This window comes from Panthera pardus, unplaced genomic scaffold (genome assembly GCF_024362965.1).
Source record: "Panthera pardus isolate Hobbes unplaced genomic scaffold, ASM2436296v1 HiC_scaffold_10, whole genome shotgun sequence".
In the NCBI taxonomy this organism is placed as follows: Eukaryota; Metazoa; Chordata; class Mammalia; order Carnivora; family Felidae; genus Panthera; species Panthera pardus.
Genome location: NW_026526655.1, coordinates 89,754,641 through 89,767,168, shown reverse-complemented (window position 1 = coordinate 89,767,168; position 12,528 = coordinate 89,754,641). Strand labels below are relative to the sequence as shown.

General features: G+C 34.7%; 1 protein-coding gene across 3 annotated transcripts in view; it reads right to left on the bottom strand.

Annotated features, from left to right (window-relative positions):
* The window catches only part of LRP1B (LDL receptor related protein 1B), a 1,871,086-nt gene that overhangs the window by 39,236 nt on the left and 1,819,322 nt on the right, over positions 1–12,528 (bottom strand). For all 3 annotated transcript variants that reach the window (XM_053909154.1, XM_053909157.1, XM_053909158.1), the window contains exon 85: positions 4,021–4,195. In XM_053909154.1, coding sequence (XP_053765129.1) covers positions 4,021–4,195 — 175 coding nt within the window. The remainder of the gene's footprint in view (positions 1–4,020; positions 4,196–12,528) is intronic.

The following is a 12,528-nucleotide window of genomic DNA, read 5'->3' as shown; positions in this document are numbered from 1 at the left end:
CAAAAACAAAAAAACCCAAGCTCAGTTAAAATAGGAAAAATACAGAAATTTCTTATTTGCTGTGTTATATTTTTATCTAAATAAATACTACTATATTGGACACTGAAAATTATTGGGGGGGACAGACAAAAGTGCACAGTCATTCCAAATTATCATCAGGTCTCTTGAATGAGAAGTAGGGTAATAGATTTATACAAGCCTTGGCCCAAATCAGAATTACAACAGATCGTGCCACTATTCTGATTATAAGACCATGTTGGCACTAGGTGCTATGAAGCAATCAGTGGTGTCACAATAAATCTGGACATAAGCATGACACATAAATCAGGTTGCAATATCACTGATCACTTTGACAGTCTCCACGATGGATTTCTATTGTGTTACACCCATCAAAGAGTATCCATCTATCCATCGGTTGGATGCCTGAAATGATTACTTGGTGGTCCTGGTTAATTTATTCTGTGAATATTTATTTTATGGCATGTAGGTGATAAGGATGCAGGAAATACACCACACAGCTTATTACTTTCCCAGGTGTTTAATTTAAAGATGTTTTTTTAAGAGCCTAGATTTTAAAATCACATTTCTTTTCAAGATGAACAGAAGCAATGAGTCAACTATGTACTGGATATAAAATGGAAATATGTGAATGTAGAACCAAACATGGAGAGGAAGCAGTTTAAAGTTTACAAGACTTAACAGAGAATGCCTTTATAATCTATAGGCATGTAAATATGGACACTGAGTCAAGTATACATTTAACAGTATTGGTATCTGATAGGTTTAATGGATCTGGGAGAATGTTCCTTGCCCTCCATCTCAGCCTCATTGAAAATCAAAGAGCAGAAAGTTATAGTTTCTGTTCTATCAAAAGGACAATGTCAAAGTGAAAAAATAGCTCATTATCTATTAAAGAATTTCTGAGAAAAAAAGATAACTATACACCAAATATCAGCTTTTAAAGATAAAAATATCCTACTCATTGCTTTTAAACTCCTTCTAACAAGAGTTATAAAAGATGTTGCCTTTCTCTTTCTAAAGGTTTTGTTTGAATCCTAAATTGAAGACAGAAATTTGTATATATTTCAAATATAAAGTAAAAATTACTCATCATTATAATGCATCAGAGTTCAGCTCATATTTTAACATGGGTTTTCATCATTTTATTTCTTAGAGGCAAGTGTGACACACACACACACACACACACACACACACACACACACAGTTTGTGATACATCACTTTCCAAAAGTTAATTACCAGTTGTCCAGTACAGAGAAAAAATTCCCATAACAATGGACATTGCAAAGGTATTATTTAGGCTATTCAAAATTATGATCCTTTCTTCATCAATATTTACTTAGATTTCCACATAAGAGAAAAATATACAATTAGCTCCATTTTTAAAGAATATACTTATTATCCTTGACAGAGTATCTATTCTAGTTGACAGCTCATAGACTGTGTGTTAGAAACACACCTGACTATTTGGAATCACATGAATACATGGAGGCTTCAATTTTCCTATTTATGTAAAAGATTTACTTTAACTCAGTTGTGGCTTTGTTTTGGTATCAGTTATTTAGCTGTGTGACAGAAATTCTAGCACCACTGTAAACTTCATTTAATGCCAAGAAGAAAAGTATCATAAAAATGAAAACAAACTTGTCTAATAAGTTTCAGACTACCGAATCTTGTTTGTATTATCATGCTTAGATGTTATGCAGCCTATAATGACCAAATATTATACTCCTGGTTTTAAACTTCCACTGTCTGCTTGTTGTCAGTAACTCTTATTTATCCATCTGACACATACTTTTCCAAAAGGATCTTTTATGAGTCAAGAACTACAATGTTGGATCTCCACAGCCAAGTCAGGATATGAGGCTCTGGTGTTTCTAGCTTGGTGAAGTCAATTTCCTCTGTATAGTAGGCTGTACTGAGAGCCTAAAGAGTCTGCCCTTCTTTCTTCACATGGACCTCCCCCTTGTAATGGAAATGGTGTGTGTATCTCTTCTTGAGCTTTTTCAAGGTAAAGTGGGAAGGAAATTGCAACTCATATCCTGTCTTAGATAAGAGTCTATTATTTCCTGTGTGAATGGAATGGAGTTGTAAGCAAGACCCTAGAGTGCTTTTTTTAAAAAAATATTTTTAATGTCTTTATTTATTTTTGAGAGACAGAGAGTGAGCAGGGAAGGGGCAGAGAGAGAGAGAGAGAGAGGGAGAATCTGAAGCAGGCTCCAGGCCTCTGAGCTGTCAGCACAGATCCTGACATGGGGCTCAAACTCACAAGCTGTGAGATCATGACCTGAGCTGAAGTCAGATGCTTAACCAACTGAGCCACCCAGACTCCCCTAGAGTGCATTTCTGATGCAGTGCGCTGGACATTAAGAAAAACGTACACCCGCTAATGGAAACAAAGTTCTGTCATGATAAAGTTTCATCACAAAGAGCTGATGAGCTTAGTGAGCAAACATGATTTTGGTAGTTTATATGAAAATGCATTTGCTTTTATATACTTATCAAAGGCACATATTTATAATTAGTCATATTTTCAATTACTTTACTTAAAAAATAATGTACTTTCAAATGACCCAATTTGAGGGTTTGAGTAAATGTCATTCATAATTATAACACAAATCATTAGAGTAAATTCTAAAATGAGAGTAAATAAAAAAGAAAAAAACTGTCGCTGTCTGTAATAAAATTTTATTGGGCCTTGTTTGGCAAAGCGACATAACTCAGGGCTGGCACCCTCGCAGAGCTGTCTCGGTGGAAGCCACAGCATGAACACTTTACAGCACGCTTTCCATCTCATATTCTCATTTATTATACTCCTAACCAAGGCAAGCGATAGAGTCCAGTGCTTTAAAGGCTCTTCTTTTAAGAGGTTGTTGAAAGAAGCTCAGAGTAAGGACTGATCTTTAACCTCAGTGGCATAAACTTGTTTCACGATAGAAACTGAATGGCATTGCCCTTTAGCTGCCATGATCTCTTTTCTTTTCTTTTTTAATTTTTTTAGTGTTTATTCCTTGAGAGAGAGAGAGAGAGAGAGAGAGAGAACGAACCAGGGAGGGGCAGAGAGAGAGGAGACACAGAATCTGAAGCAGGCTCCAGGCTCTGAGCTGTTATGATAGTACAGAGCCCTATCCGGTGCCCGAACCCATCGACCGTGATATCATGACCTGAGCTGAAGTTGGATGGATGCTTAACTGACTGAGTCACCCAGGCGCCCCTCTTTCTCTCTTCCTTTCTTCCTTTCCTTCTTCCCTTCTTTCTTTTCTTCTTTCTTTCTTTCTTTCTCCTTTCTTTTTCTCTTTCTTTCTTTCTTTCTTTCCTTTCTTCTTCCTTCCTTCCTTCCTCTCTCTCTTTCTTTTCTTCTTTTTTTTTAAATTCTGTTTTCCATTCTCTTGATCTTAAAGCCAAAGGGCAAAAGGCAATGTAACCAAAGTCTAACTTGGAAATTTTTATTATAGTTGCCTCTTAGGGAACATTATTACTTCTACTTATTTTGGACTATAATGTTTAAAGTCAAATTAAAAACCTAAATTAAAAAATGTATTTCCATTAGACAAGTCTTTTGTTCCTCCCCCACAGGCACATTTTCTAACAACAGAAAAGTAAACACTTACTATAAATGATAATAATGAAACAAAAGTCTCAGCTCTTCTAATTTAGGGATACTGCATATAGATTTTTCAAGGTATGTTGCATCTCACTATTTCTTGCTTACTATTAGGAATATTCTATATATATAATAATCTGACCACATCATTACATGAGTACATGATGAATTCTCATGTTCCCCAGCTGCACAAAATAGGCGTTGAATAAGTTCAGTCAATTGGGATGAACTGAATTTTATCTACAACCAAAAACAAACAAACAAACAAACAAAGATGAAATGATCACTAAAAGAATTTTAGGATAAAAATAATTTACATTCTTTTCATGTTTATTGTTGAACTGCTACATCCTTTTGGGTTCAAATGCTTTTATAATTAAGCTGGATGTTCACTTACTTGCAAAATATATCTTCACTGTCTTTATTTATAATGCAGTGCCCCCCATGGCACCTTATACATTTGTCAATCTCACATTTTGGTCCTTCATAGCGTGTTGGACAGACACATTCAACACTTCCATCATCCCTGATGGTACAGGATTCAGAATTCACACAGTAGTGGTGACAAACATCTAGGAAGAACGCACACCAGAGAAAAAGAAATTATACTATATGATTTTTTTCAGTCACAATACATGTTGCCATTTCATTTAATATTTAAAAACAGTCAATTCTTAAAGAAATACAAAAATAAGTAAATTAATGAAAACATCTAAATATAAAAAATGGTTAATAATAAGTAGATTAGCTTACAAAATCACTTTGTAATTACATGTAACTAGAATTCTTTAATAATGCTATTGATTTCTCTTTTTGCCAGCCACACACCATTTCATCTGGCTAAAAAAAAAAATGTTAAGTTATACTGATATAATGCTAACTGAGAAACTCTTTTGGTTCTGGATGTTAAAGTTTAAGCTAACAAGTTTCCTTCATTTCCTTCTAATGGGCACTATAACTATTCTGAAATGAGCAGAAATACTCAAGATTTCTTTAAGCATCATTTGTTGTTTCCTTTCCTTGTACTTCTTTTCATCTCGAGAACAGAGTAGTGTCTGGTGGGTGGGGGACCCAGCCTCTGCATCAGCCCTTTGTGTGGTGTGAAGAAGTCACCCTCTACACACAGCAGAACAGGCCCAGTATTTTCGAATGCCCTGGCAGGTGAGCAAACACAGAGATGTGCCTCTCATGGAACATCAAGAGAAAAGTGAACTGGGAAACTGATCCATCATGGGTAAGGAGTAAACAGAAGTTTAGGCTATTGTTTCCTTCCTCGTTTAGAGCCTGACTTCCCAGTCAGAGGGAAAACATCAACAGAGTGTGAGGCTTTTGTTTTAAAACATCTTTCCTAATGAACATTATAGATAATTTTCTCAACTACAAAAGAAGATTTCTTCAAATATTGCTATACCTAGTGTATGTAATAAAACAAAAACAATTTAATGATACAATAACCAATCTATCTTTGTAACTAGACATTCTGCCTCAGTCTTTTGAAAAGCAAGTATTTATGTGTGTTTATATGTGAATATAATTTATAACATTCAAAATATTGAAATTCATAATACAATAATCTTAGGCAAAAGAACTTGATTAGATCTACCTCACACTTTGTGTTTAGAAGCTGCAATTTCCTTTTAGCTATCTAATTTTGAAGCGATGTTAAATGAGATTAGCTCTGATAAAAATCTCAATTTATAAACTTTAACCTGCTGTACGACAGTTATAGTAGGTGAAGAAAATTAAAACATAATTTATAACTCTCATGTTTGTATATTTAGCCCTTTATTAAATCAGACAGAAATTAAATTTATTGACAGGCTTGCTTCATATTTATGGAAATTTATTTCAAGCATTCTTCCGCTTGCTGTTGCATTACGCCAAGTACCCTCATTGAGATTCAATGCTTAAGCCTATTCACATGGTTTTGGCTATATTTAAGAAAAGTAGCATTTTGAAAAGGTGAGAAACTTGAAGATGTAAGAACTAAGTCAGTGTTAGTGGTATCTGTCCATGATGGTGTCTGTTTGCAGTTATTGGCTTGGCAGTTATAGTATGCACCATCACACATTCTGTTTTTGTTTATGAAGAATGTATGCTCGGCAGTCTATATGATGATCTCTCCTATTCAAGGCAGAAATCTCTAAGGAACAACTCTCATTAGTTCAGATTGTTCAGCACCTCTTACTGATAGAGAGCTCCTTTCAGATCATTCCCCAACTGCTTCCAATGTCACCCTTTGATCCTGGTTCAGTTATCTGATGGGACATAGAAGTTAGTTGATGTAGCCTAACAAGATCAACATGTTATGTCTTATCCATAGTGGATAGCTAATCAAAATCAGGTAGGTAACTTATTTGCAAATGCAAATTCCAGTGCTCATCCCTGTCACCACTGCCCACCCATGCCTAGATTCTAATTCATAAATCTGAAATGGGGCCCAGGTGATTCCCATGGAACTGGTTGAGGACCTAGAATCTGGGAACTAGGGAACACATAAGAAATAACACAGAGACAAATATTACTGATTAGCAAAGCAACTACATTGTTTAATATTTGCAAAAGGATTCAATTTACCTAAAATAGTTTATTTCTCAACTAAGTATGTGAGCCCTACTAAAATTGTAATTTTTAATCTAAACTTTTGGACCATTTTGTTTTTATAACCACATTACTGAGAAGACATGAGAAAGTAGAAAATAATGGATTAACATTTTGATGGTTGCTGATTGCCCTACAGTACACTGTAGTAAGGAACAGTTCTCACTTTCCTCTAGTGGTAAAGGGCAAAATTAAATACTTACTTATAACTTACTAACTATAAGTAATTTTGGTACATAAATTAAATCTGTTTTAGACTAAGATTAAAAAGATGTGATAATATACACAACTCACTGGTGTTCAAGAGAATACAAATAAATATCTCAAAGAAATACCATTGAACTCCCACCAAATTGACAATAAATAACAGGAAATCTCATACACTACTAGTAGAAATATAAATTGATTCAATTGATTTGGAAAACAATGACAGTATCTACTAAATTTGAACATACCCACACCTTATGACCTAACATTTGCACTAAATATATATCAAAGAGGAAGGCATGCATATGTGCATAAAAAAATACATATATATAATAAGCATAGTGACCTTTTTAGAAATGGGCTCAAACTACAAATAATCCAAACGTTCATTGCAAGAAGAAAGAATAAACTGTGGTTCACTCATACAATGAAATATACCTATAAATATATATATATATATGTGTGTGTATATACATACATATATATGTATGTATATACACACACACACACACACACACAGACAAATAAAAAATGAAAGCAGTACAGCCTGTAAGGAACAAAATAGATGAATCTCACAAAAACAATGAGAGAGAAAAAAACTGGACACAAAAATATACACACTATTTTTTTTTTCTATAAAATTAGAAAGGCCAAACTAATCTAGGGTTTTAGAAGTCAAAAAGGACTTATCTTTGGAAAGAAGGGAAGGGATAGTGATTAAGAACATCAAGTTACATCTGAGGTACCAGTAATGTTTATTCTTGACCTGGATGTTGGTTTATGCTGGTTTGTACACCTGGTGATAATTTACTGAACTGTAAATTTGTGATTTAAAAATTTTCTATTTATATTATGCTTCAATAAAAAGATTTTTTTCTAATCTAATGGCACATAAGCTACAAGTAGAATATTTTAAAAATTCTGGTTAATTTGCTAACAAGGCTAAATAGGTTTTCTCCTTATAAACACTTCTTTTCAAAGAAATTCATGGTCTACTTTTTATGCTTTAAGGAAAATTCTCTAACCTTTAATGCTTTCAATATTTTTTCCTAGCATGTCAGATGCACATTATTCAATGCAGTTGATTGGCCTCATGGCATAAAAGTGGAATCCAAAGAATGTAAAAGAAATATTTGCTTAAGATAAAATTTTGAAATAAGCAGATAATAGAATTTGCACTTTAATAAATAATTCTAAATTGCATGCTGTTAAGCCATACCAGTTTTTCCTTCTAAAATAGGCAGAAATCATTTTAGACTCAGAACCCTTTCTCTACAGATATTCAAATGGAAGACATTTCATTTTCCCCTCTTCACATGCTTCATACTTGATGCTATGTTGAAATTCAGGCAGAGTTGCTCACTATACTCCGACCCTGCCAAAGTTGCTCCCGATGCCTTTCTATGAAAATGTTCTATCTCTCACTCTTAGGCTTCAGATGTGGGGCATGTAGAAGTTGCTGGAGTTCTGGGTTCAGCTGGATTATTTTCTACACCACTATTAGGATTCTAGGGCCCAAAATATTCACTCTCTTTGCATGCATATTGTCCCTCTCCTCTCCTCTCCTCTCTTCTCTCCTCTCTCCTCTCCCCTCCCTTCCCTCCTCCCTCACCCTTCTCTCTTCTTTCTCTTCTCTTCTCTTCTCTTCCCCCCTCCCCTCCCCTCCCCTTCTCTCTCTCTCTCTCTCGCTCTTTCTCTCTGTCTTAAAGACTTTCCTATTTACTCAATTCTAACTCTAGGATTCCTAAACACAGGAGAATGTAACTTTATTTAATAGGAGTTCACGTTCTAATTATCTAATTAGAGTAACTTTATTTAATAGGAGTTCACGTTCTAATTATCTCAGTATACGGCAACAGTGTATAAGTCATTGGAGAACCACCTAATTTCTCTCTCATTGTCTTCTCAGTTCCAACCCACTTTGAATTATAAGCACCTATGCAAAACCTGAATAAATGTGTACAGTATTTTCACCAGTGTTACCTCTCTATACACTCCCAAATAATTACTACACACTCATATTAAATTCTAAGCCTCTCTTCAGGTATTTACCTAATAAAAATAATACTTCATTAGCACTTCCCAATCCAGCAGAAATTTAGCAAAGTATGAAGAATGGTATATGAGAAGGCTCCTGAGCAGGCTCCCTTGGTATGCACTTGCTCGCTTTGTTTCTAAGGATTCCACCCTGACCTAATAAGCTCTGAAATGAGCAGAAAAGTTTAGCATTTCCTGAAAGAACACTTTTCTTATCCCAGAGCACTAAAAAATAGTTACCGCATAGGGCTTACCACTTTAAGCACAAAAATGCTCTAAAACCATTTTGAAAGTCATCTTTCTGTAAAATAGATATGCATTTTCTTAAGTAACATTTATCAATATATATTTTTAAAGATTCTATTTTTAGGTAATTTCTATACCCAACATGGGACTCGAACTTACAACGCCTACATCAAGAGTCGTGTGTTCTACCGAATGAGCCAGCCAGGTGCCCCATAATATTTCAATATTTTTAATGATCCTGTGTCACTATGGCTCTTAATTATTCCTACAAACCTACAAATTATTCCTACAAATTATTCCTTACCCTTGAGAAGTTATATAGCCTTCTGCTTTTTTTTTTTTTCTTTTTCAGCTTTGACTAAATGACTTGTTACTGATCATGAGGCAGTAGGCAAGTCTAAATAAAAACCTAATGACTCCTATCAGAGAAAAAAAGAGGTAGAGATATTGCTGATGGGTTAACACCAAGGTGTACAACAAAGGGACTGTCTTCTAATTTCCAGCACAGATCCACAGATCCACACACACACACACACACACACACACACCCTTCTCCCCCCAAAACCATCTGTTTTTCCCCCAAATTTAAATTTGGCTTAATAGTTATTGGAAATAAAGTGAAAAATGTGGTAGAGGAAAAGAAGACAAGTTAAAAGAAATGTAAGTGTGAGAACACTCTCACTTTGTTAGAGGGCATGAAATGGGGAAGAAACCAAATGTTAAAGATGGAAAAGTCTAGCCAGATGAACCAGTAAGCATTCAGAGAGAACAGTTTGAATTTATGGACAGGAAGGCTGGTAGAACAATATGGTTGATTCTGTTTTAAACAACATGAGTAATTTAACCATGACAATAAAATGTAAGTGGAGGATCCATAGTTGATTATTTGCTGAGGAACATGCATCTGCCTAATTGTATACTGGGAGCTGCAGGAAGAGGACAGAAATACGAGAAAGGCCACCAGGTCTCTGAGAGCTGACAACCCATTTGAAAGGTTAAGACAAGAAGAAAAAAGGAACCAAAAATCTGAAGAATATCTGCTGTGGCAAGAGAGTGTAACTACGACTACCAACAAAATCTTCCTTCTTATGAAAGCTTCCACCTCATAAGGTTTACTCATTTTACTGACCTGAATGGCATAACAATTGATATGTTCCACATATGATAAAAAGGAGCAATAATGAAATGTAATTAATCTGTGCTAAGAAAGTAGAGATTACCATGAAATTATATAATAACACTTTATATTCACAATATAAAATTGTTATAACCTCTGTAGGGTAATTACACTAAGAACTGCACAGTAGCACTAAACACAATCATGTAATCTAAAGGACAACGATGGATATATAATTACAGAGTATTCATATGGTAATTAGGTGAATAGTAACTGGAGAATAAGTGAGTGGCTATTTTCTGCAACAGAAATAAAATAATTTTCAAGGGATACCATTATTGCACTCTGTCTTTCTCTTTCCTTTTCAAGCAACCAGAAATATAAGGAAATACTTCTTCCTTTAATCTTTTTTAGAGAATCTTAATAGACTGCATAAAAATATGAGTTGTATGGTTATATATACAAGTTTATGAATATTCATGGTGAGCCAGATGTTTATAAAATCTCTAGCTGCATTTAACTTCTTTCCCAAATATTTCTTTCTATTGAAAAGTAATTGCCAAGACTATTTAGCCATTAACTCATATTTGCAACTGGGCTATTCACATTGTAATAGTTAGTGGAGTGTGAAATTTATTTAAAGGAAACAAAACCAACGTTAAATACCACCTAAACAGAAGCTGAAGATAGGAAGAATAATGCAGAAATTAGAAAGTCTTTAATTGGTAATACAGATAGTCATATAGGGGAGACTATATTACACAATTACATGTATATACATCAATTGTTCTACCTCACTTAATTTTGACCTGGTTTTAAAAAAATATGTGAATTGGCTTTAAGATTCATAATTTAAGTAAGCATTTGGTAATTTAGGACTGCACATACAACATCAGCAACAGCAATAAACCAGAAGGTAGGGCTGTATTACTTTCACAAAGAAGACTAGGTAGAATTATCCACAGTGTATATCCCCAGGCATTCTACAACTGAGCTCAAGTTTCAGTGCAATTCACACTCCACCTTCACTGATATTTAATTGCATCCCAGGAGCAGTAGGTTCTATGAATTTTGTTAATATCTTCTCTACAAGGAGGTTTACGGCAGCTTCTATGTATGTATAAAATGTGGAAGACAGCCAACAATGGTATTTTATAAACTTTTGATGAATACTTATGCTAGGCTGACATAATAAGAAAAAGAAACAAAATCATTGGCTAGAACATGAAGGATTTGGAGGTTAAATTCAGTCCTTAATCTGGCTAACAATGTGACCTCATCTGAGTTACTTGACAGATTTATCCAATACACCCATCGATCATCTTTGAACAGAGACAGTATTACTAAACGTGTCTAAGATTATATCACGATTCCCTCCTCCCCCACCTGTCCTCAACAATGCCTTTTATAGCATCAAGGCCAACTAGGGCCTGTTTTGAATTAAACGATGGGAATGATGATTATGATGATGATAAATACTCGATTGTAGTTGTCTTCTACATGACAGCTCATCTCTTTGTTGTAGTGTCATGCATTATATGGTATTATTCTCATTTTATAGGTAAGTAAACTGAGGCACAAGGAGGATAAGCACCTTGCCAAGGTCATACAACAAGTGGGAGAACAGAATTTCAAAGCCAAATAAGCTTAATTGTAAAGAGTAAACTCTTATTTTTTTCTTATGTAATAATTCGTATATTTGCTCAGAAGAAAACACACACGCACACACAAACCTCTAGAGAGTAATTTTAAATATCTTCGGTGTTCTCTTTCCCTTATATGTATCTAAAATTAAGAGAGTCCCCATGTACATAGATATCTGGGGGTCTCACCATCAGGCAGACTGATAAAGGGCCCTGTAACAGCAAGAGCAGCAGGCCCAGGAAAGCTTACTTGGTACCACCACAAGCTGCAATATCAGAGGTCAGGAATTCAAGCCGGACTCCCACAGCTCATCCACACGTTCACATTTCACGCATCATTGTCAGCTTCCCACCCAACCTCAGTTGGATTTTTGCCTGTCCAGCCACTGATCATCGGTTTACAGCCCTAGATTCTCTTCTTTGAAGGAAACTCCATGTGATCTCTTCATTATCAAGAAGGATCAACTCTGAGTCCCTCCACACAAATAAGAAGCCAAAATGACAGCCAAGAAATCATAAACTAAGGCATGTCTGAAGTGCTAACATTTACTGACATCTAATTTAAGATGAAAACATTTAGAAGGATTCTGGAAAGGCTCTAAGATTCTTAAATATATTAATAAGAATGATTGTGGCCTTTCCTTCTCTGAAGTCGGTTTTTCATATAGCGCGGTTTAGGAGGCAGAAGACATAAAGTAACTTGTTTAAATTTGCTTAGAATTTATGATTGTTATCTTTGAAGGCTTATGTAATGAAACAGAAAAACAGATTTAAGAAATATTAAAGTTGTTCTTTTTTACAGTCCTCAAATGTTTTACATAACCTAAGATATTTTAATAATTAAACTTATTGCATAGTCCTAAATATATCTTCCAATTTCAGAGCCGAGTTTAATAAAGTAGGCAAACATTGAATCCAGGTATGCCAATTAAATATTCACTAGGGAAAAAATGTGTGCAAAACTCTGATTAGAGCTGATAAATTTTCATCAGGAAAGCATGTCTAAGAAAATTAGCATTTTCTAATTTATTACTAAAAATAGAAATAGATCCCA